This window comes from Xenopus laevis, chromosome 1S, assembly GCF_017654675.1.
Source record: "Xenopus laevis strain J_2021 chromosome 1S, Xenopus_laevis_v10.1, whole genome shotgun sequence".
Taxonomy (NCBI): domain Eukaryota; kingdom Metazoa; phylum Chordata; class Amphibia; order Anura; family Pipidae; genus Xenopus; species Xenopus laevis.
Window position 1 is genome coordinate 200,972,926 of NC_054372.1, and position 25,462 is coordinate 200,998,387.

A 25,462-nucleotide genomic window follows, 5' to 3' on the forward strand; every position below is an offset into this window, starting at 1 on the left:
TCAAAGAGATCTGGCCTGGGAAATTGTACATAACTCCTTGCCGGTAAGGAATTTCCAGTTTTTAAGGGGATTAATAAAAAATCCAAAATGCCCTAGAGAAAATTGTAAGAGTGGAGAAACAGTATTACATACATTTTGGAATTGTCATTTTGCGCAAATGGTATGGAAAAAGATGGGTACTTTTTTAAAATATGTTACTGTGTTGGATGCTTTGAGTTATGAAGTAGTTTTCTTTGGATTCAAATTAAAATGTAAGGATGAAAATATAATTAAAGCTTGGCAAATAATAAATCTAACGAAAGAAGCTATTTGGAAGTGCAGAAAAATCTAAGTATGGAAAACAGAAGAGTTATCAGTGACTGACTGTATTAGAATTGCATTAAGTAACTTATATATTTTGTTTTTGATTGATAAAAAAAGATATGGAAAAAAAGTTGAAAATGAATGGAAAATTAAAAACTGGTATAAATACAAATAATAAATATGTGTGTATATATGTGTGAATCTATATATGTATATATATATGTATATACAATTTTTTCCTATATGATGTTTTGCTAAAAGTTTTTTTTCAATATTCTGGATAATCATTCAGACTTCTTTTTGGAAGAAACTTTAAAAGCTGAAGGGAAAAAAAAAATAAAATAAAAAAATTTGCCATAGAGCCTAGGCAAAGGGATATGGGACTGACAGCTCTTGTCATAGAAGGCTGTGGGTCTTCGTATTCTTTGTATGGCAAGGCTATGTTGTTTGACAGGCAGTCTTTAACATGGACTGGAAAGTCCTCTTGTGATTGGTCAACTTTGACCGATATGGAAAAGAAGAAGACTTTGACGTTTTTTCTCTCCCTATGGTATTACGGGATAGGGAAGTTGAGGCTTACTAGGCACAGGTCAACACATGGCTATGTGTTGGAATGTTAGCTTTTATAATGGGAGTGCTTAGGCAATGGCTAATTTGCCATAGAGTCTAGGCAAAGGGATATGGGACTGACAGCTCTTGTCATAGAAGGCTGTGGGTCTTCCTATACTTTGTATGGCAGGGAGTAATCTATAGTAGGCAAAAGGCTATGTTGTTTGACAGGCAGTCTTTAACATGGATTGGAAAGTCCTCTTGTGATTGGTCAACTTTGACCAATATGGAAATGAAGAAGACTTTGCCGTTTTTTCTCTCCCTATGGTATTACGGGATAGGGAAGTTGAGGCTTACTAGGCACAGGTCAACACATGGCCATGTGTTGGAATGTTAGATTTTATCATGGGAGTGCTTAGGCAATGGCTAATTTGCCATAGAGCCTAGGCAAAGGGATATGGGACTGACAGCTCTTGTCATAGAAGGCTGTGGGTCTTCCTATTCTTTGTATGGCAAGGCTATGTTGTTGACAGGCAGTCCTTGACCTGGATTGGAAAGTCCTCTTGTGATTGGTCAACTTTGACCGATATGGAAATGAAGAAGACTTTGCTGTTTTTTCTCTCCCTATAGTATTACGGGATAGCGGCAATGTCAAATTGTCATAGAGTCTAGGCAAAGGGCTATGTTGTTTACAGGCAGTCTTTAACATGGATTGGAAAGTCCTCTTGTGATTGGTCAACTTTGACCGATATGGAAATGAAGAAGACTTTGCTGTTTTTTTCTCTCCCTATGGTAATACGGGATAGGGAAGTTGAGGCTTACTAGGCACAGGTCAACACATGTCCATGTGTTAGAATGTTAGAATTTATCATGGGAGTGCTTAGGCAATGGCTAATTTGCCATAGAGCCTGGCAAAGGGATATGGGACTGACAGCTCTTGTCATAGAAGGCTGTGAGTCTTCCTATTCTTTGTAATGCAAGGAGGAATCTATAGTAGTCAAAAGGCTATGTTGTTTGACAGGCAGTCTTTAACATGGATTGGAAAGTCCTCTTGTGATTGGTCAACTTTGACCGATATGGAAATGAAGAAGACTTTGCCGTTTTTTCTCTCCCTATGGTATTACGGGATAGCGGCAATGTCAAATTGTCATAGAGTCTAAGCAAAGGGCTATGTTGTTGACAGGCAGTCTTTAACATGGATTGGAAAGTCCTCTTGTGATTGGTCAATTTTGACCGATATGGAAATGAAGAAGACTTTGCCGTTTTTTCTCTCCCTATGGTTATACGGGATAGGGAAGTTGAGGCTTACTAGGCACAGGTCAACACATGGCCATGTGTTGGAATTTTAGATTTTATCATGGGAGTGCTTAGGCAATGGCTAACTTGCCATAGAGCTTAGGCAAAGGGATGTGGGACTGACAGCTCTTGTCATAGAAGGCTGTGGGTCTTCCTATTCTTTGTATGGCAAGGAGGAATCTATAGTAGGCAAAAGGCTATGTTGTTTGACAGGCAGTCTTTAACATGGATTGGAAAGTCCTCTTGTGATTGGTCAACATTGACCGATATGGAAAAGAAGAAGACTTTGCCGTTTTTTCTCTCCCTATGGTATTACGGCATAGCGGCAATGTCAAATTGTCATAGAGTCTAGGCAAAGGGCTATGTTGTTGACAGGCAGTCTTTAACATGGATTGGAAAGTCCTCTTGTGATTGGTCAACTTTGACCAATATGGAAATGAAGAAGACTTTGCCGTTTTTTCTCTCCCTATGGTATTACGGGATAGGGAAGTTGAGGCTTACTAGGCACAGGTCAACACATGGCCATGTGTTGGAATGTTAGATTTTATCATGGGAGTGCTTAGGCAATGGCTAACTTACCATAGAGCCTAGGCAAAGGGATATGGGACTGACAGCTCTTGTCATAGAAGGCTGTGGGTCTTCCTATTCTATGTATGGCAAGGAGGAATCTATAGTAGGCAAAAGGCTATGTTGTTTGACAGGCAGTCTTTAACACGGATTGCAAAGTCCTCTTGTGATTGGTCAACTTTGACCGATATGGAAATGAAGAAGACTTTGCCGTTTTTTCTCTCCCTATGGTATAACGGCATAGCGGCAATGTCAAATTGTCATAGAGTCTAGGCAAAGGGCTATGTTGTTGACCGGCAGTCTTTAACATGGATTGGAAAGTCCTCTTGTGATTGGTCAACTTTGACCGATATGGAAATGAAGAAGACTTTGCCGTTTTTTTCTCTCCCTATGGTTATACGGGATAGGGAAGTTGAGGCTTACTAGGCACAGGTCAACACATGGCTATGTGTTGGAATGTTAGATTTTATCATGGGAGTGCTTAGGCAATGGCTAACTTGCCATAGAGTCTAGGCAAAGGGATATGGGACTGACAGCTCTTGTCATAGAAGGCTGTGGGATTCCTATTCTTTGTATGGCAAGGAGGGATCTATAGTAGGCAAAAGGCTATGTTGTTTGACCGGCAGTCTTTAACATGGATTGGAAAGTCCTCTTGTGATTGGTCAACTTTGACCTATATGGAAATGAAGAAGACTTTGCCGTTTTTTCTCTCCCTATGGTATTACGGCATAGCGGCAATGTCAAATTGTCATAGAGCCTAGGCAAAAGGCTATGTTGTTTGACAGGCCGTCTTTAACATGGATTGGAAAGTCCTCTTGTGATTGGTCAACTTTGACCGATATGGAAATGAGGAAGACTTTGCCGTTTTTTCTCTCCCTATGGTATTACGGCATAGCGGCAATGTCAAATTGTCATAGAGTCTAGGCAAAGGGCTATGTTGTTGACAGGCAGTCTTTAACATGGATTGGAAAGTCCTCTTGTGATTGGTCAACTTTGACCGATATGGAAATGAAGAAGACTTTGCCGTTTTTTCTCTCCCTATGGTATTACGGCATAGCGGCAATGTCAAATTGTCATAGAGTCTAGGCAAAGGGCTATGTTGTTTGACAGGTAGTCTTTAACATGGATTGGAAAGTCCTTTTGTGATTGGTCAACTTTGACCTATATGGAAATGAAGAAGACTTTGCCGTTTTTTCTCTCCCTATGGTATTACGGCATAGCGGCAATGTCAAATTGTCATAGAGTCTAGGCAAAGGGCTATGTTGTTGGCAGGCAGTCTTTAACATGGATTGGAAAGTCCTCTTGTGATTGGTCAACTTTGACCGATATGGAAAAGAAGAAGACTTTGCCGTTTTTTCTCTCCCTATGGTATTACCGGATAGGGAAGTTGAGGCTTACTAGGCACAGGTCAACACATGGATATGTGTTGGAATGTTAGATTTTATCATGGGAATGCTTAGGCAATGGCTAATTTGCCATAGAGCCTAGGCAAAGGGATATGGGACTGACAGCTCTTGTTATAGAAGGCTGTGGGTCTTCCTATACTTTGTATGGCAAGGAGGAATCTATAGTAGGCAAAAGGCTATGTTGTTTGACAGGCAGTCTTTAACATGGATTGCAAAGTCCTCTTGTGATTGGTCAACTTTGACCGATATGGAATTGAAGAAGATTTTGCCGTTTTTTCTCTCCCTATGGTATTACGGGATAGCGGCAATGTCAAATTGTCATAGAGTCTAGGCAAAGGGCTATGTTGTTGACAGGCAGTCTTTAACATGGATTGGAAAGTCCTCTTGTGATTGGTCAATTCTGACCAATATGGAAATGAAGAAGACGTTGCCGTTTTTTTCTCTCCCTATGGTTATACGGGATAGGGAAGTTGAGGCTTACTAGGCACATGGCTATGTGCTGGAATGTTAGATTATATCATAAACTGACATTCCTGGATCGCTTCTCGGCCTTTTGGCTAAGATCAAGTGTAGTACCTTCGGGGAACAGCTAGTATCGAAGCCATTGGGTGCCTGGAGGGAATTTGTTCTTATAAGAGCATATTTACTCCGGGCAACGAGAGGCGGTCACTTACTCCGGTGAGATCCCAAGCCAAGGGTGAAGCCGGGAGTGATCGAGCTGACACGTGAGCTAACACGAGCGCTTCAGTGAGGGAACTGAAAGTGCGAAGTCGGTGACGATGACTGCTCTGGAAGGAGTGAAGATTGCGGCTGGAGAGGAGGTCCCTTTGTTCGCAAGGGTGAGGAACTCGATGCGGATCATTTCCTTGGATCCATCGAGTGAGGAAAGGAGGTTGGCGTACGTCGTGAAGATAATTCTTTACGACCTGGGAAAGGTAAAGAAGGAGGAGATCTTGGCGTTGCAGGATTATCCCAGAAGAGGGATATATGATGTGACGTTCATTGAGGAGAAGTCTTTTCTGCGCTTCTTGAAAGTGATGGAGGAGAAGAAGAACGAAGACCGTTTAGTAGGTTTCAAGGTGTTGCCACACTTTGATCAGGAAGAAGTGGTTCTGGTGGTAAAGACCTACTCACCAGTACTACCTTTGAAGGAAATTACTGCGGTGCTAAGTCAGTATTGTAAGAGGCTGAAGTTTGGAGGCAAAATCTGGAACGAACATGGTTTGTGGACATCAAAATACAAGTTCAGTGCTTGGTTTTTGGAGAAGAAAATGCCGCCAGCAAGAGTACGGATGGGAAAGGTAAATATTGACGTTTTCTTTAGTGGAATGCCTGTCTTCTGTAGGAAATGCCGAAGTTACGGGCATGTAGCTGATACATGTGAAGCATGCAAGTTTTGTGGAGAGTCGGGACATGAGGAGAAGAACTGTACAAGTCCGAAGAAGTGTAATTTTTGTTTTGAAGCAGGGCATTTGTATGCTGCTTGTCCAGTGAGAAAACAAAAGATGGAAGTAGTAAAACAAGATGTTGAAACGAAGGAAGAGGTGAGAAAGGTGGATGTGATGGAAAGAATAGATGATGAAACTTTGGAGAATATGGATGCTTCTATTGACATTGTGTCACCTGAAAGGGTGAGTGAAAAGGAAAAAATTGGTAAAAGAATTGTTGTGAAAAAGAAGGAGAAGAAACAGGAGAGTAAAGAGACTGAAGAGATGGAGAGTCAGTCTGAGGACTCAGAAAGTTCTGGAGGAGGTGATGAAGAAAGTGGTGGAAGTGATGAAGAAAGTGACGAAGGATCGGTGGAGTATTGGAAGAAAAAGTCAAATGTAGAGTTAAATAAGTATATTGCATCTTGGCCGACAGAAAAGAAGAGTCAGTTTGGAAAAGAGATGGGAAGTTTGCAAAAGCTTCCGGTGCCTGAAGCAAGGAAACGGATTTTTGAGTTTATGAAAAGATATAAAAAAAAAAAAAAAAAATGATGATGAATGAAATTTTCTTTTGTGTAAATGAAATTTTCTTTTGTGTAAATAAATTTTAGTGTTCCAAATGATGCGTAAATGAGATTGTGGTTGGGGTTTCCCTAACTACTTCCTCAGACAAGCTGATTGGGAACAAAAAAAAAAAAAAAAAAAAAAAAAAAAAAAAACCTTCGGGGAACAGCTAGTGTCTTGGCCATTGGGTGCCTGGAGGGTGTGTGTCCTTATAAGGGCACACGATTCCAGGCAACGAGAGGCGATCGTTCACTCCGGTGGAAACCCTAAGCCAAGGGGGAAACCGGGAGTGCAAGAGATTGAACACTTCAGTGAAAACTGGAAGCGTGTCGTTGAGAACATGGACACTGGCGAAGATGTCGTTCCAAGCTTCGCTAAGCTGAAGAATTCGGTTCGTGTCGTGGTGGAAGAGGTGATCGAAGGAGAAAGTAAGCTGCGCTACATCGTTGAAGCCATCCTCGGGGAATTCGGTCATGTCAGGAAGACGGAGATCCTGGCGATTCAAGATTATCCGCGACGAGGAGTATACGATGTGACTTTCAATGGAGAAGGTATCTTTTTGAGCTTCTTAAAGATTCTGGAAGGAAATCGTGAAGATGTTCGGCTACGTGGATACAGAGTGTTTCCTCACATTTCGCAGGAGGAAGTCATCTTGGTGGTGAAGTCGTACTCTCCTTTCGTGAGTATAAAGGAGGTAGAGACTGTGCTTAATCAGTTTTGTGAAAAATTGACTTTTTCAGGCAAAATTCTAAGTGAGGTCGGAATCTGGACATCAAAGGTGAAATTCAAGGCAAAATTCAAGAAAGGCAAGTTACCTCCAGCTAGGTTTAAGTTGGGAGGCATCAATTTAGACTGCCATTTCTCAGGCATGCCGGTTTTTTGTCGAAGATGTCGTGCGTATGGTCATACAGCCGAAAACTGCAAAGATTGTGGAAACTGTGGTGAGTCTACTCATGAGTCGAAAGACTGTGTTCACCCTAAAAAGTGTAATTTATGCTTTCAAGTAGGTCACCTGTATTCAACGTGTCCAAAAAGGAGTAAAACTGTGAGTCAGGAGGAAATCTCATCTGGTGAGTCCGGGGATCCGGAACAGGTGCAAATGCTCCTTGAGGACCCAGGGGTGAGTGGTCTGGAAGCCATTGCTTTACAGGTGGAAAGTCTGGCTGTGAAGAGGCCAGACTCTTCAAAAAAGGAAAAGAAGAAAAGGAAAACTGAAAGTTCACAAGTGGAGGTGAAAGTGCAACCCCCAGTTCCAAAAGTGCAACTCCCAGTTCCAAAAGAGAGTGAACAGAAGAGGGTCCAGACAAGAGGTGAGATTTTGTTTAGACAATATAAATGCAAACCTGACTATGCTATTAAAGAATATATTGACAGCTGGACGGAAGAGGAAACAGCTGCATTGCGAGCAGATGTGGATTTTGAAAATACTTCGGAGGAATATCTGAGATTTCATATCTTGGACTACATCCGAAGATTGAAGTAAAGGAGTAAAATAAAAGTTTTTCTTTTTTGTTGTTGTTGTATATTTTTAAAAAGAATAAATATTGGTTTCACGTGATGTTGTAAAGTAATTGTGGTTTTTTTTCCTACTTGATACTTTATTACTGATAAAACCGGCAATGGCTAACTTGCCATAGAGCCTAGGCAAAGGGATATGGGACTGACAGCTTTTGTCATAGAAGGCTGTGGGTCTTCCTATTCTTTGTATGGCAAGGAGGAATCTATAGAAGGCAAAAGGCTATGTTGTTTGACAGGCAGTCTTTAACATGGATTGGAAAGTCCTCTTGTGATTGGTCAACTTTGACCGATATGGAAATGAAGAAAACGTTGCCGTTTTTTCTCTCCCTATGGTATTACGGGATAGCGGCAATGTCAAATTGTCATAGAGTCTAGGCCAAGGACTATGTTGTTGACAGGCAGTCTTTAACATGGATTGGAAAGTCCTCTTGTGATTGGTCAACTTTGACCGATATGGAAATGAAGAAGACTTTGCCGTTTTTTCTCTCCCTATGGTTATACGGGATAGGGAAGTTGAGGCTTACTAGGCACAGGTCAACACATGGTTATGTGTTGGAATGTTAGATTTTATCATGGGAGTGCTTAGGCAATGGCTAATTTGCCATAGAGCCTAGGCAAAGCGATATGGGACTGACAGCTCTTGTCATAGAAGGCTGTGAGTCTTCCTATTCTTTGTAATGCAAGGAGGAATCTATAGTAGGCAAAAGGCTATGTTGTTTGACAGGCAGTCTTTAACATGGATTGGAAAGTCCTCTTGTGATTGGTCAACTTTGACCGATATGGAAATGAAGAAGGCTTTGCCATTTTTTCTCTCCCTATGGTATTACGGGATAGCGGCAATGTCAAATTGTCATAGAGTCTAATCCAAGGGCTATGTTGTTGACATGCAGTCTTAAACATGGATTGGAAAGTCCTCTTGTGATTGGTCAACTTTGACCGATATGGAAATGAAGAAGACTTTGCCGTTTTTTTCTCTCCCTATGGTTATACGGGATAGGGAAGTTGAGGCTTAACAGGCACAGGTCAACACATGGCTATGTGTTGGAATGTTAGATTTTATCATGGGAGTGCTTAGGCAATGGCTAACTTGCCATAGAGCCTAGGCAAAGGGATATGGGACTGACAGCTCTTGTCATAGAAGGCTGTGGGTCTTCCTATTCTTTGTATGGCAAGGAGGAATCTATAGTAAAAGGCTATGTTGTTTGACAGGCAGTCTTTAACATGGATTGGAAAGTCCTCTTGTGATTGGTCAACTGTGACCGATATGGAAATGAAGAAGACTTTGCTGTTTTTTTCCTCTCCCTATGGTTATACGGGATGGGGAAGTTGAGGCTTACTAGGCACAGGTCAACACATGGACATGTGTTGGAATGTTAGAGTTTATCATGGGAGTGCTTAGGCAATGGCTAATTTGCCATAGAGCCTATCCAAAGGGATATGGGACTGACAGCTCTTGTTATAGAATGCTGTGGGTCTTCCTATTCTTTGTATGGCAAGGCTATGTTGTTTGACAGGCAGTCTTTAACATGGACTGGAAAGTCCTCTTGTGATTGGTCAACTTTGACCGATTTGGAAATGAAGAAGACTTTGCTGTTTTTTCTCTCTATATGGTATTACGGGATAGCGGCAATGTCAAATTGTCATAGAGTCTAGGCAAAGGGCTATGTTGTTGACAGGCATTCTTTAACATGGATTGGAAAGTCCTCTTGTGATTGGTCAACTTTGACCGATATGGAAATGAAGAAGGCTTTGCCGTTTTTCTCTCTCCCTATGGTTTTACGGGATAGGGAAGTTGAGGCTTACTAGGCACAGGTCAACACATGGCAATGTGTTGGAATGTTAGATTTTATCATGGGAGTGCTTAGGCAATGGCTAATTTGCCATAGAGCCTAGGCAAAGGGATGTGGGACTGACAGCTCTTGTCATAGAAGGCTGTGGGTCTTCCTATTCTTTGTATGGCAAGGAGGAATCTATAGTAGGCAAAAGGCTATGTTGTTTGACAGGCAGTCTTTAACATGGATTGGAAAGTCCTCTTGTGATTGGTCAACTTTGACCGATATGGAAATGAAGAAGATTTTGCCGTTTTTTCTCTCCCTATGGTTATACGGGATAGGGAAGTTGAGGCTTACTAGGCACAGGTCAACACATGGCCATGTGTTGGAATGTTAGATTTTATCATGGGAGTGCTTAGGCAAAGCGATATGGGACTGACAGCTCTTGTCATAGAAGGCTGTGGGTCTTCCTGTTCTTTGTATGGCAAGGAGGAATCTATAGTAGGCAAAAGGCTATGTTGTTTGACAGGCAGTCTTTAACATGGATTGGAAAGTCCTCTTGTGATTGGTCAACTTTGACCGATATGGAAATGAAGAAGACTTTGCCGTTTTTTTCTTCTCCCTATGGTTATACGGGATGGGGAAGTTGAGGCTTACTAGGCACAGGTCAACACATGGAGATGTGTTGGAATGTTAGAGTTTATCATGGGAGTGCTTAGGCAATGGCTAATTTGCCATAGAGCCTAGGCAAAGGGACATGGGACTGACAGCTCTTGTCATAGAAGGCTGTGGGTCTTCCTATTCTTTGTATGGCTAGGAGGAATCTATAGTAGGCAAAAGGCTGTGTTGTTTGACAGAAAGTCTTTAACATGGATTGGAAAGTCCACTTGTGATTGGTCAACTGTGACCGATATGGAAATGAAGAAGACTTTGCCGTTTTTTTCCTCTCCCTATGGTTATACGGGATGGGGAAGTTGAGGCTTACTAGGCACAGGTCAACACATGGACATGTGTTGGAATGTTAGAGTTTATCATGGGAGTGCTTAGGCAATGGCTAATTTGCCATAGAGCCTAGGCAAAGGGATATGGGACTGACAGCTCTTGTTATAGAAGGCTGTGGGTCTTCCTATTCTTTGTTTGGCAAGGCTATGTTGTTTGACAGGCAGTCTTTAACATGGACTGGAAAGTCCTCTTGTGATTGGTCAACTTTGACCGATATGGAAATGAAGAAGACTTTGCTGTTTTTTCTCTCTATATGGTATTACGGGATAGCGGCAATGTCAAATTGTCATAGAGTCTAGGCAAAGGGCTATGTTGTTGACAGGCATTCTTTAACATGGATTGGAAAGTCCTCTTGTGATTGGTCAACTTTGACCGATATGGAAATGAAGAAGGCTTTGCCGTTTTTTTCTCTCCCTATGGTTATATGGGATAGGGAAGTTGAGGCTTACTAGGCACAGGTCAACACATGGACATGTGTTGGAATGTTAGATTTTATCATGGGAGTGCTTAGGCAATGGCTAATTTGCCATAGAGCCTAGGCAAAGGGATATGGGACTGACAGCTCTTGTCATAGAAGGCTGTGGGTCTTCCTATTCTTTGTATGGCAAGGAGGAATCTATAGTAGGCAAAAGGCTATGTTGTTTGACAGGCAGTCTTTAACATGGATTGGAAAGTCCTCTTGTGATTGGTCAACTTTGACCGATATGGAAATGAAGAAGACTTTGCCGTTTTTTCTCTCCCTATGGTATTACGGGATAGCAGCAATGTCAAATTGTCATAGAGTCTAGGCAAAGGGCTATGTTGTTGACAGGCAGTCTTTAACATGGATTGGAAAGTCCTCTTGTGATTGGTCAACTTTGACCGATATGGAAATGAAGAAGACTTTGCTGTTTTTTCTCTCCCTATGGTATTACGGGATAGCGGCAATGTCAAATTGTCATAGAGTCTAGGCAAAGGGCTATGTTGTTGACAGGCATTCTTTAACATGGATTGGAAAGTCCTCTTGTGATTGGTCAACTTTGACCGATATGGAAATGAAGAAGGCTTTGCCGTTTTTTTCTCTCCCTATGGTAATACGGGATAGGGAAGTTGAGGCTTACTAGGCACAGGTCAACACATGGCTATGTGTTGGAATGTTAGATTTTATCATGGGAGTGCTTAGGCAATGGCTAATTTGCCATAGAGCCTAGGCAAAGGGATATGGGACTGACAGCTCTTGTCATAGAAGGACAAAAGCAGCCAGGCAGGTAAATGCTAATGAGGTCACTGTTTTACCTGCAGAACCTGAGGTGGAGGAGGTGAGGGTTCAGCGCAGCAGAGCAAGGGTTTCTGTTGCTACCACTGAAGGTCCTAGGTCTGAGGAGGAAAGTGTGAAACAAAAGCCTAGGTCCTAAGGCCAAGAAAAGTAGACAAACCAAAAAGGAAAAGAAAAAAGCTAAAAACCCAACAGAGGAGATTAATCAGTTTCCTTCCTCTGGGGAAGGCGTATCATCTGCTGATGAGATGGAGGTTTCAGCTGAGTCATCTGGTGTGCAGTGTTCAGGGGTTAAACCACCAGATGGATCTGAGTTTCATGATAATGGCTAAAATGTTTTCCTTTTATGACCCTTATCTTTAAAACTGGCTCCTTAAATGTCAGGAGCATAAAGAGTCCTCAGAGGAGGGCTGCTTTTTTCGATTACGTACAAACAATTGATTTCCATTTTTTATGTCTGCAAGAGTGTCATTTAAATTTTATGCCAAACTATGATTTATTAAAAACTGAATGGAGTTTAGGTCCATCGGTTTGGTCAGGTGGTAATGATGGTAAATCTTCATGTGTGGTTATTCTTTTTAAAGGTCATGATTTTAAAATTCAAGCAGTTCATGATATTATACCTGGGAGAGTGGTTTTGGTAAAAGTATCCTTTAATGGTATAAGTTTTCAAATTGTGAATGTGTATGCATCACCTGAAAAGGAATTAAGATCTGATCTTTTTGCTACTTTGAATTTGTTCTTACCTGGTTCTGAGCCAATGTTTTTATTGGGTGATTTTAATTGTGTTCTCCCCGGGGAGAAGAGGGCTGGGGGGGCTGTGAACATAACAATGGATAAATCAGCTAATTATTTAAAAAACATGGTATCTGATCTAGGTTTTACTGATGTGTGGGCAAAGTGCAATAAAAATCAACCTGGTTACACTTGGACAAATGGGAATGTAAGTTCAAGGATCGATTTTGCCTTTGTGTCACAGAATTTGGATCCTATTAGTGCTACTTTGGTACAAAATATTTTTTCTGATCATAATTTATTATTGGTTAAGGTGTCATGCTTGGGAACACAAAAGGTTAATAAAAATTACTGGAAAATGAATGTGTCTTTACTAGATGACTAGTGATGGGCGAATTTGCCTCGTTTTTGAATTTTACATGAAATTTTGGGGAATGTTAAAGGAGGATTTGCTGGGTCTTTTTAGTGAATGTTTTTATGCGAAGGTTTTACCATCATCTTGGAGAAAAAGTGTTGTGGTTCTAATTCATAAAAAAGGTGATACTTCTGATATTAAAAATTGGCGCCCAATTTCTTTATTAAATTCTGATTATAAGTTTTTTGCTAAATTATTAACAAACAGGTTTAAGTTGGTAATTGAAAAAGTAATTAATTATAATCAGGTATGTGGGGTGCCCGGAAGGTGTATTTGGGATAATTTGTCCCTAATCCGGGATATAATATGGTATTCTAATGACCGTAAGCAACATTTAGCAATTTTATCCTTAGATTTCGAAAAGGCGTATGATCGTGTTTCCCATTAGTTTTTACTTGCAGTGTTAAAGAAAATGGGGTTACCTGATGTTATGTTAAATCAAATCCATGCACTTTATCGTCAAACTGTGTGTGAAATTCAAATAAATGGTAATAGGACACGTGAAATTCCCCTATTGAGTGGGGTTAAACAGGGATGTCCATTGTCCCCTATCTTATTTATATTTGCATTAGAACCATTGTTATGTGCTTTGAGAAAAGATAAAATGGTGAAAGGAGTTCCGGTATCGGGTGGTAACGGTGTTCAAATTAAAGTTGTGTCATACATGGACGATGTAACCATTTTCTGTGAAAAGCCGGCCGCAATTCAAAGAGCTCTTTTGTTAACAAAATTTTATTGTCAAGCATCTGGGTTTAAGATAAATGTAAATAAATGTGTGTTTGGGGATAGGTAATTGGGAAAATGTTAATTGTGAAGTGACAATACAAGACAAAGGAATAAAAATTTTAGGAATTCTTTTTGGTGCAGAAAATGATGGTCAACCTAATTGGGATATTTTACTAGGAAAAATGCAGAAAAAATTACAGTATTGGTCACTTAGAGGGCTGACAATGGAAGGGAAAACCTTAATTGTTAAGTCAGTACTGTTGCCAATGATGTTGTATATTGCAATGATTTTTCCACCTTCTACTCTAAATATGAAGAGAATAATCAGATTATGTTTCATTTTCCTATGGAATTCTAAGATGGAAAAGTTAAGTCGAATAAAGGTTATTAGAGCAAAAGAAAATGGTGGAAAAAATTTTCCTGATTTTGAAAGATTCCTGTATGTTAAATTCTTTTGTTTTATTTATCGAAATCTTAAAAAATTTGAAATTCAATCTTGTTTTATATCTTATTGTGCTGGAGCTTTCTTTAGAAAATATAAATTATGTACTTTCCCTTTAACAATTCCAGTTTTAATGAATGTTTCCTCCCAATACATTTTATTGGAAAAAATCTTTAAAAAATATGTTTTAAGTGATGCCCCTAAGGACTTTTTATCTGACCAAAAGAAATTAACGAAATGGATCCAATCTAAAGAGGATGTTATTATTGTGGACAATTCTTCTGTTGAACAAAGCAAAAGGATTTGGAGAAATGTGTCAGAAAAGCAAATGGAAAATCATCAAAAAGACTTAGCATGGTCAATTGTGCAGAATTGTTTACCCACTAGGTCTTTTCAGTATATGAGGCGCTTGGATACAACCAAAGTGTGTCCTAGAGAAAAGTGTAGATATGAAGAAACTGTTCAACATGTTTTTTTGGGATTGTGTTTATGTTTGTATGGGGAAAATTGTTTGTTTTATTGTATAATGTTTTTGATGTAAAAAACTTTGATATGAATGATGCATTTTTTGGTACCTTAGAATGCAATAATAAGAATAAAAAACTACGTGCATGGTATACTGTAAACTGCATGAAGGAATCACTGTGGAAAGTTCGTAATATACTTTTGCTTAAACGTGATAACATAACTCCAGAGCAATGTATTGGATTATATCTAGCAAAAATGTATTTGTATTTTCTAAGAGATGTAAAACATTTAGGGAAGACTAATGCTGAATTTCTATGGAGACCTACATCTTGGAATATGTTAGTTTTGTGGAAAAAAAAAAAAATGTTTCTTTATGTTTGTTTGTTTTTTCTGTAAATAAAGTTAAAGAAAGATAATTGGGTGACGTCAAATTGATCGCTTCTCTGCCTTTTGGCGAAGATCTGGCGTCGGAAGACATTTCTTCTTGGCCTAGCAGGCATTGCTGGCATTAACCATCTTAAGCCTCTTGCTGCTTTTTGTGAGAGACCGTTCTTCTGACAACGGGTGGCGATCACCCCACTCCAGTGGAGTCCTTTACGGCGACGCTGGGAGTGTCCTGTCAAGATGGATTTGGAAGAGTTCTTGGTCCCGGGCTACGCACGAGTTAAGCACTCAATACGAATTATCGTCCAGGAGGTGAACCGCGAAAATCTGCTTCTGCATATTGCAGATACTATTTTGGAGGATTTCGGAGGTGTCTAGAGGAAGGAGATCCTTGCGATCCAGGATTACCCCAAAAGAGGTGTATATGATGTGACTTTCGATGCAGAGAGCGTTTTCTTGCTGTAAGTTTCTATATATATTATATCAATATTAATAATATTATATCAATATTAATAATATACCTCAACCCACTTACTAGGGTTTCTGGTTCTTTTGAGCAAGCAGACAATGAATCCACACCAATGAGCGTATAGTAAAGTGATATATTGTAAAATAAATCAATTGATTGTTCTACATAAATGATTACACTTAGACTAAACAAAAATTACAATATTTACAGTTAAAGATTACACAAGTCTCCATAGTTGTTACCAAAAAGGCAGGTTAATAGAGTTCGGCTTCATCTCTGCCTTCCCCTCTGGTCTTCATTCCTCACATGTTGTCTTGTCCCAGGCTCCTCTGGCTTCTCCCGCTCTCTAGCTGCCTCCTCTCAGCTGCCCAGCTCTCTCTCCGCTGCCCAGCTCTCCCCTTCACATTTGTCCCAAGTTCTTTTATCCTGGGTTCTCACCTGCCCCCACAGGAACCCTCCCAACTGCCAAGATGTTGTGATAAACCCCCAACTTGCCTACATCCTGTTGAGCAAGTTTTCTCACATACACAACCAGTTTTATGGTCCCCACAGCAGACATAGGCCTTAGTAGTCACAGGAAAACCTTTGTTATGATAATCAGGGCTTCATGTAAGTTCCCTGAACAACAGCTTTCATATGAAATAACTAAATCAAGATGGCAATTTCTTACATTGCGATTCCTGAGAGTATGGAAACAGAGTCCTGATGATGAAAGACTTCATGGAGTTAAAGTTGTGCCTCATCCAGAGGAAGAGATAATCCTGACAGTGAAAGCTTATTCTCCGTTTGCCCATTTGAATGAAATGGAACTTTTTCTTCGGAACCATTGTAAAAAGGTACTGTTCATAGGAAAAGTTTACAATGAAATCGGAGTGTGGGCTTGTAAATTCAAGTTCAAGGTGACTTTTAAAAAGAACCATTTACCCCCTGCACGATTTCGTTTGGGGAATGTAAATTTTGATGTCTTTTTTTCAGGAATGCCAAGTTTTTGTAAAAAATGCAGGAATTATGGACATGGTGCAGATTCTTACAATACATGTACTAATTGTGGCAGTAATATGCATTTTGCCAAAGACTGTACTAAATCAAAGAAATGTAACCTCTGCTTAGAGATTGGACATTTGTATACTGCATGCCCTCAACGGAAAAAACGATTTAAAAAGACTGTTCCAGATGAAGTTAATGAGGCTGTCTCAGTGGGGGAGGGGGAGGCAACCTCAACGAAGGAAGGAGAGGCTGTTTCAGCGGGGGAGGGGGTTGCTGTTTCTGTTGAAATACTACCTGATTTAACCCTTTCCTTTGAAGATGTGTTTTTTGGGGGGTTGCAAAGTCCTCTCCAGGAAACAGATGAGATCGGTGAACCGGTGGCCAAAAAACAAATAACAAAAAGGAAAACAAGTCAAGAAAAAACTGAAACTAAATGTGATATGTTGTATGAATATTGGAAAGATAAATCTGATGTGGATATAAAAAGTTTTTTTGATGGCTGGTCTGAAGAACAAAAAAAGAGCCTTTAGAAAAAGAGTGGATTTTGATAGAATTTCAGAAAAAGAAGTTAGAAAGAAAATACTTGACTTTGTGAAAAAATGGTAATAAAGTTTTTTGAAATGATATGCAAATGAAAATGATATGCAGATATGCAAATGTTTCTGAAATGCAAATGATATGTTAATAAAGTCTGGGAAGTATTTTTTGTTGATATGTTAAAGAAATGCACAATGTTGTATATGAGAATTTATTTTGATTTGATTATATATTTTATCTTTGCTTTTATATAAAGCTGGTTCAATAAAAATTTTGTTGAAACCTTGGGTGATGTCAAATTGTCATAGAGTCTAGGCAAAGGGCTATGTGACTGACAGCTCTTGTGATAGTCCTCTTGTGATTGGTCAACTTTGACTAATCTGGAAATGAAGGAGACTTGGTGGGTTGTTCTCTCCCTATGGTATTACGGGATACGGAAGTTGAGGCTTACTTGGCACAGCTCAATACATGGTAACGTGTTGGAATGTCAGATCTTCTCATGGAAGGGATTTGCTGATGTCAATTTGTCATAGAGTCTATGCAAAGGGCTATGTCTCTTACAGCTCTTGTGATAGATGAGTGTGGGTCTTCCTATTCTTTTGTATAGAAGGGGGTAATCTATAATAGGCAAAGGGCTATGTTGTTGACAGACAGTCTTTAACATGGATTGGAAAGTCCTCTTGTGATTGGTCAACTTTGACTGATATGGAAATGAAGGAGACTTGGTGGGTTGTTCTCTCCCTATGGTATTACGGCATAGCGGCAATGTCATATTTTCATAGAGTCTAGGCAAGGGGCTATGTTGTTGACAGGCAGTCTTTGACATGGATTGTAAAGTTCTCTTGTGATTTGTCAACTTTGACCGATATGGAAAAGAAGGAGACTTGGTGGGTTGTTCTCTCCCTATGGTATTATGGGATAGGGAAGTTGAGGCTTACTTGACACAGCTCAACACATGGTAATGTGTTGGAATGTCAGATCTTCTCATGGAAGTAATTGGGTGATGTCAAACGAGGTGCAGCCCAAACTGTGACCCTGTACTTGTTCTTGCCCAAAGGACAGATCTTTGTCTCCTGATGGTGCATGAACTCCTGAATCTTCAATCCACTGCTCAACAACACCAGGGGGCCAACATTCTTTTACATGAGCACTAACTAACTGTATCTTGGCAAGAATTTAAGGAAACGTGTCAAATCCCAACAAACTGTTGGGGGGATATGATCACTATATATAAATATATAAGGGGGGATATGATCACTATATATAAATATATAAGGGGGATATGATCACTATATATAAATATATAAGGGGGATATGATCACTATATAAATATATAAGGGGATATGATCACTATATATAAATATATAAGGGGGATATGATCACTATATATAAATATATAAGGGGGTTATGATCACTATATATAAATATATATAAAAATTTTGGACACTGCACCCAGGCACGTTTGCACCTGGTTACGAGAGTGCTGACTCCTCCACAGATCTCTATTTTGATATTTACTGAGTCGTGCACCCGTGTTTATTTTATACTTTTCGACATTTTTCATCTATGAAAGCTGCTACCATGTTTGGCGCTGCAAGGCCACTATTGGGATTGACGTTTTTACCCCTTCTCTTTGAGGTCGGTAATGGTCTGTGCATGGGGGGTAACAGTCGGAGCCGATAACAATGGCCGACACTTTGGACGCTATGAGATGTACCCACCCTTTTATGACCCCCTCTGCAAGTAAAGATTACCCTTAGCGATTGCAGATGATATACAGAACAGTAAAATCCATCACCGCAGACATTGATTCAAGCTACTGAATCTTGGATACAGACCGGTATGACCCGTTGTATGGATGGCGCTACAATTAAATTGATGGCTACCGCACACAACGTGTTACAAGCTAAGAAAACTGCTCCACATATACGGGTCTGTATGACTCGCTACAGTGCTGCATCTATACAAAGGCGCGTGAGTATTTGAAATCCTGAAGCCGGCGTTCAGTGGTGAGCCCTGTGATATTACACTTACCGGGTCCCGGCTTTTGTTGTGCGGTGGGGCTGCACCTGACAGCTGTCTCCCGGTGGGGATCCGGTTGTCCACCTTTGTGGTGCGTGTATACTGGGACGGAATTACCCCTACACTACGGGAATTTTATTTCTTCTTCCTCTGCACAGGATTCAACAAGTGTTAACCACTTAAACAGCTAAGGTGTAATAAGTTAATGTTTGCTGTTGAAACAAGTAAAGTCCCGGTGCCCAGAAGTGTAAGCCATCCCATTAACCCAGATGATTATACCTACGGCTACCATATGGTTGTTTTGAACGTTATGGATATTTGGACTGAATAATATGGCCCACAAGACTTGGGGATTTCTTCACATTACTATAGGGATTTTGGGGGGTTTTTTACATATATATTTTGCATTTTTTATTTTTTTCATTTTTTATTATCTTTTTCTTTCACATTCTTCATGCTTTTATTGCTATTTATATTTTGAATGACATACATATCTCGATTAAGGATCTGGATATGAAAATTTATATGCACATTTCTTTGAGTAAATATGGCCGCTCATTACGCTCATTGTGATATACTGAAAACACGGGCAGCAGCAATATCTTTAATCTAAGGGGTTACTTTACACGTATTGGTGGCATATATGAGAGAGTTAGTACACACTTTCACTTGTGGGATAACGGGTGATCTCACAGGCACTTATCTATATAATACATCATTGACATACTATCGATGGGTTAATGTTAGAAGTATATTGACACACTGGGAAGGGGAGACTGGTGCTGCATAAATTAGCACTTAGCAAGGACACCTGACTTGTTTTCGGGACTGCATTTACTATGTATATATTTATTTCTTAGGTTTCTGCTATATTTATAGTTAATGCATTTGGGGGACTATAAACACTAGACCTTTCAGCTATACTCATATTACTATATTATGTAACATAAACAAGACAGCCAGTTTGTCTGTGCGTTGTTAAAGAAGTATTTGCAACTCAGCTTGCTACATTGTTACATAATATGATTTTACTCCTTATTTGGTTAGAATGGGGGTTTTTAATACAAATGTGTCTCAAATTTTTTAATGTGATATCAAAATATGTTTTATATGTGTTATTTAAAAACTTTAGTACTTGACGCACAGTGATGATGATGATGATGATGTCAGCCAATTAACCTTTCTTGCCACCAAGGGTATTTATTGCTTTCATTTTGTATCTATCTGTACTTTGAGAAAGGCCTCGGAGAGCCCGAAACGTTAGTCCGTTAGCTAATAAACCATTTTTGATTTTTTAAGACCTGAGAGTGCGGACCTCTTTGTTGGATAGAAATTCTAAAAATTTTGGACACTGCACCCAGGCACGTTTGCACCAGGTTACGAGAGTGCTGACTCCTCCACAGATCTCTATTTAAATATATAAGGGGATATGATCACTATATATAAATATATAAGGGCATATGATCACTATATATATAAATATATAAGGGGATATGATCACTATATATAAATATATAAGGGGGGTATGATCACTATATATAAATATATAAGGGGGATATGATCACTATATATAACTATATAAGGGGATATGATCACTATATATAACTATATAAGGGGTTATGATCACTATATATAAATATATAAGGGGATATATATAAATATATAAGGGGGATATGATCACTATATAAGTATATTAGGGGGGTATGATCACTATATATAACTATATAAGGGGATATGATCACTATATATAACTATATAAGGGGTTATGATCACTATATATAAATATATAAGGGGATATGATCACTATATATAAATATATAAGGGGATATGATCACTATATATAAATATATAAGGGGAATCGGGGATATGATCACTATATATAAATATATAAGGGGGATATGATCACTATATATAAATATATAAGGGGGATATGATCACTATATATAAATATATAAGGGGATATGATCACTATATATAAATATATAAGGGGAATCGGGGATATGATCACTATATATAAATATATAAGGGGGATATGATCACTATATATAAATATATAAGGGGGATATGATCACTATATAAATATATAAGGGGGATATGATCACTATATATATATATATATAAATATATAAGGGGGATATGATCACTATATAAGTATATTAGGGGGGTATGATCACTATATATAACTATATAAGGGGATATGATCACTATATATAACTATATAAGGGGTTATGATCACTATATATAAATATATAAGGGGGATATGATCACTATATATAAATATATAAGGGGATATGATCACTATATATAAATATATAAGGGGATATGATCACTATATATAAATATATAAGGGGAATCGGGGATATGATCACTATATATAAATATATAAGGGGGATATGATCACTATATATAAATATATAAGGGGGATATGATCACTATATATAAATATATAAGGGGATATGATCACTATATATAAATATATAAGGGGAATCGGGGATATGATCACTATATATAAATATATAAGGGGGATATGATCACTATATATAAATATATAAGGGGGATATGATCACTATATATAAGTATATAAGGGGATAAGGGGACCATACAATTAACTCTGTGATACTTCATTCACCAGTAGTTCCTCCCAGCAGACAGGAGGAAGCCAATGAGATTAGAGAAAAGGAGGTTCCACTCTGTTTTCAAGTTCTGGAGAGAGCTATAGAAATCATTAAGAAACAAGCTTCACTTCTCTCCAGCCCACCATGATCAATATAATGGAGGTACAGAATGGGTTAACCAAGCCCTGGAACAATGGAGGCACCTCTATCTACCAAGACAATTGATTTCAACTTCTATAATAATATTTTTACTGCCTTCACAAGAAAATTCCCATTTCTTTTATGTCTATAGACAGATATATCTACATATTCATATACTTGTAGGTGTTTGTGATTTTCTAAGCATTGACTTTTATTCTCTCTCTCCTAGTGAGTTTGGGTTCATGCTGCTAAATAGAGGGAGACATGTTGATACAGTCCCCCTTATATTCTCTCTGCTGCTTCTCTCTCCCACCTCAAACTCTTCAACATGGGCAGCAGCTCAGATACAGTGACACTGATATAAGGCAAGTTTGTGGTGAGCCCAAGCCCAACCCAGCGGTTCCTCTTTGTATGTTCTACAGTAAATGTGCGATGTTGCTCTTATTCTCTGCTCTAAACCCAACTTCTCTCCAGCCAGGGGAATCTGCTCATTTAGCAACATGTTTCTGTCTGCTGGAAATGTAACATCCAGGAACTTGCACCTTAACCTGGAGAATCATTCCACCTGCCACAACAAGATCTCAGAGACTGAGGGAGGATCCAGTGGAATGAGCTTGTAACACCCAGTAACATTCTTACAATACATTTAATTTACTTGTGTGTGACTTTAGGGGTCATCCCAGTGCTTAACTTCCAAAATCTTTTCAATGTGCCCTTCCTGCCTGGTCTGGTGAGTGTTGCACAACTGCATCTAGTGATGCTGAGGAACTCAGGAGCTCTCATCTTCCTGGACATGGTGTGTTGTATCAATTCCAACTTGGCTTCAGGTAGCCAACTTTACCAAAATAGTAAAGAAATAAACAAAAGGAACACCAAGAGCCCCAATAGTGTAATATGTATTGGTAAGGGATAATGAAATAAGAGTAGATAACATATACTCACAAACCAAGGTTACCAATAGGCAACCACTGTAAAGGCAGGTGGGGAGATTGTCCTGACCCCACTCAGGATTAAAGAAGTCGCTCTCTGTAGATAGAAAAAGGGTATCAACCCTCCACCCAGGGTGGACTTAGTATTGTATAAAAAGAACAGAGGCGCCAAAAGAATAAAAGGATATAAACGAGTTTAAAAACCGAAACTTGGTAATCAGAGGAGGCAGTAGTGGACTTACCTCCTCCAAGCAGACACAAAACGACTGTAATTAAGCAGTCAAAATTTGTTAACGAACTCCAATCAGTGCAACGCGTCTCACGGGCTCAGACCCACTTCTTCAGGCAATAAACATAAGAGTTACAGCATCTGGCAGTAGTATACACACTTAGCGCCTTACCATCGAAAAATGAAAAAAGAGGAGGGAAGAGGAGAATATGTGTTTATTTAGTGTTTATAACAAACAGCAAGATGAAAAGTGGTCTCATTTGATTTCACAGTGGATTCTCTTTATTCAAGGTCCCCTTCTACTATAGTAGTAACATTTATGAGAAAGGGAAACAGAACATGATTCTTTGATTTCTTTTGTCTTCATCAACTCCAAAGGAAACAACAAATGGAGACCATCTTCTCTTTTGCATCTACTATTTTTAGTTGTTGGCGATGTCACATACAGACTTAACATAATTGCCTGGAATGTTAATAGTTTAAATCACTTTGCAAAGAGAAACAAGATCTTGAGGCATCTGGTAGACTAAAAGCAGTTGTAAAAGAATCCCAATTAAGTGAAGCTGATCACATGAAGCGTTTTATATCTTGGGTGGGTGAAGTGGTTTACTCAGCAGCTGTTTAAAAAGAAAAATTGAGTCACTATTTTATTTAGCCAAAACAACTGAATGATAAAGGGTACAACCTGAAGACAAGTCCATATAATAAGCCAGTGGTCAGGGGCAGGTAGAAGACAGCAAGAAATCTGTATATACAGGACAGGGGTCAAACCAGGAGATCAGGTAAGGAGGATTGGTGTCAGGACTGGGTAACAAGGAGGAACCAGGAACAAAGCAAACAGTAACCAGCAACTAGAACACTAACATGAGTCAATGATCCAGCAATAGCTAGCAGAAAGGCTTTGGTTTATGATGGGGCTTGATTACTTAATCTTCCGCACCTGACCTGAACTAGATTAGAGGTGGAGACTGAAGGCAACAGAGGATATAGTTTAGTGGAGTATTGGCTGAAGTCTATTCCAAAAGCCCCTGGAGGCTCAATGGGAAGGTGCACCAGCCAAACAACTCACAGACCAGGGCTTGAAACCTGTCATTTCCTTATGATTATATATTATATGAGATAGACCTTGGTACAAAACTAAGATAAAGAAGCCTTTTATTCTAACTTGATTCAAATTATTTCTTTGTTACCTAAAATAAATCTCATCATAGGTGGAGATTTTAATGAAATATATAATTATAAAATCTTCTTCAGAGTCTTGTACTTCTTCTAAGAATTCTAGGTTGTTAACTCATTTTATTAAAGATTCTGGCCTAAATGACTCATGGAGAATCTTCCATCTGAAAAATATATCATCCACATCTTTATAGTCAGCACCAGAATTGACTATATGTTTATGTCTAATGATATTTTTGACAAGATGGCCCAAATTAATATAGGCCCAATTAAACATTCAGATCTTTAATTTTTGCACTTATATTAAGCACTAAGCACTTTATACATTCCACTTCACTTATTTTATTTATAGCAATTGGGACAAATAAAGTAAACAGATAGTGTGGGGTTACTACTTTCTTTCTTTTGGTTTAATTGTGCACTAGTAATTACACCTCACACATTCTGTTGTAATAAGTGATACTTAAACTAATTTCAAGAACAACCTCTGCTTTTCTTACGAATAATATTATTTGTTCACAAATGTTTGAGAATTTTATTCCTTGGTCATTTCTGTCTTTTCTCTTTGATATAGAATAGATGCTCCCTGTTCATTAAAGAAAATAGTTTATTGATTAGTGAGATCTTTTTTATTGAAAGATGACACTTTGTGTAATATTTACTGTATCTTTGACTTGTTATGATCTTATACATAAATAAATGAAAACAACAATAAAGTTCACATTGCTTCAAATTACGTATGTGTCCCGTGTCTCTTGATTGTTGAAAAGTCCAGAGTGTTATACGTGAGGGGGTGGGGGACAGATCAGGTTTCTTCCAATGGTAAGTTCCTAGATCTCTCCCTGTTGTGGATCCAGGTTTCATGGGTGTCACAATTACCATTACGACAATTGTCAATATTTCCTATTCATATTGGGTGCAGTAAACAAATGGTGTTATACAATTTAAAACGATACGGATACGGTGCCTCCTTCTTGTCTCCAGCTTCTCTAATAGAATGTACCCACTTTCCTCTCTTGTGATTAATTATCTCCTTGTCTAGTTATTTCTCTACATAATTAGAGAAGACGGCACGGGTTGTACCAGACAGGGAAGCATAGATTATCCACGGGCCCCATATCTTTTGAAATTGTGTTTGATTATTGTTTTGGATGCTAATTATTGTCTCCTTGACTAATCTAGTTTATCGTATTTTTTAGTAGTTGTATAGATAGTAACGGGACTTCAAGTATATTTCTTTCCCACAAATTACCTCTACTCAGTTGGAGGATCTTAATAAATAAATCACTTCAAAAGAGGTGAAGGACACAAAAAAACATGGTAAAGCAAGTGGCCCGATGGCTTGCCATATTCCTTTTACAAGTCTTTGTCCAATCTGAGACTAAATCCCTAAAGAAAACATGGACAGTCCGTCTACTTATGGGCATATTTCTCTTTTAAATCAAGATATACAATTTTTAACACATGACTTGCCATCAATTATGCCTTCTCAAGTCTCACTAGAACAAAATGGCTTCATAAAGAGCAG

General features: G+C 38.9%; 3 protein-coding genes across 3 annotated transcripts; all 3 read left to right on the forward strand.

Moving 5' to 3' along the window:
- Nucleotides 1–4,648: 4,648 nt before the first annotated feature.
- On the forward strand, nt 4,649–6,115 carry LOC121399562 (zinc finger CCHC domain-containing protein 3-like). The gene has a single exon (XM_041580717.1). It carries the CDS (start codon nt 4,901–4,903, stop codon nt 6,098–6,100), a length of 1,200 nt encoding a protein of 399 aa, XP_041436651.1. The 5' UTR covers nt 4,649–4,900; the 3' UTR covers nt 6,101–6,115.
- A 159-nt stretch (nt 6,116–6,274) lies between these two features.
- Nucleotides 6,275–7,815, forward strand: LOC121399563 (zinc finger CCHC domain-containing protein 3-like). Its single transcript, XM_041580718.1, has one exon. It carries the CDS (start codon nt 6,453–6,455, stop codon nt 7,593–7,595), a length of 1,143 nt encoding a protein of 380 aa, XP_041436652.1. The 5' UTR covers nt 6,275–6,452; the 3' UTR covers nt 7,596–7,815.
- An 8,093-nt stretch (nt 7,816–15,908) lies between these two features.
- LOC121398737 lies at nt 15,909–17,062 on the forward strand. Its single transcript, XM_041577792.1, has one exon. It carries the CDS (start codon nt 16,102–16,104, stop codon nt 16,813–16,815), a length of 714 nt encoding a protein of 237 aa, XP_041433726.1. The 5' UTR covers nt 15,909–16,101; the 3' UTR covers nt 16,816–17,062.
- The last annotated feature ends 8,400 nt before the right edge of the window (nt 17,063–25,462 follow it).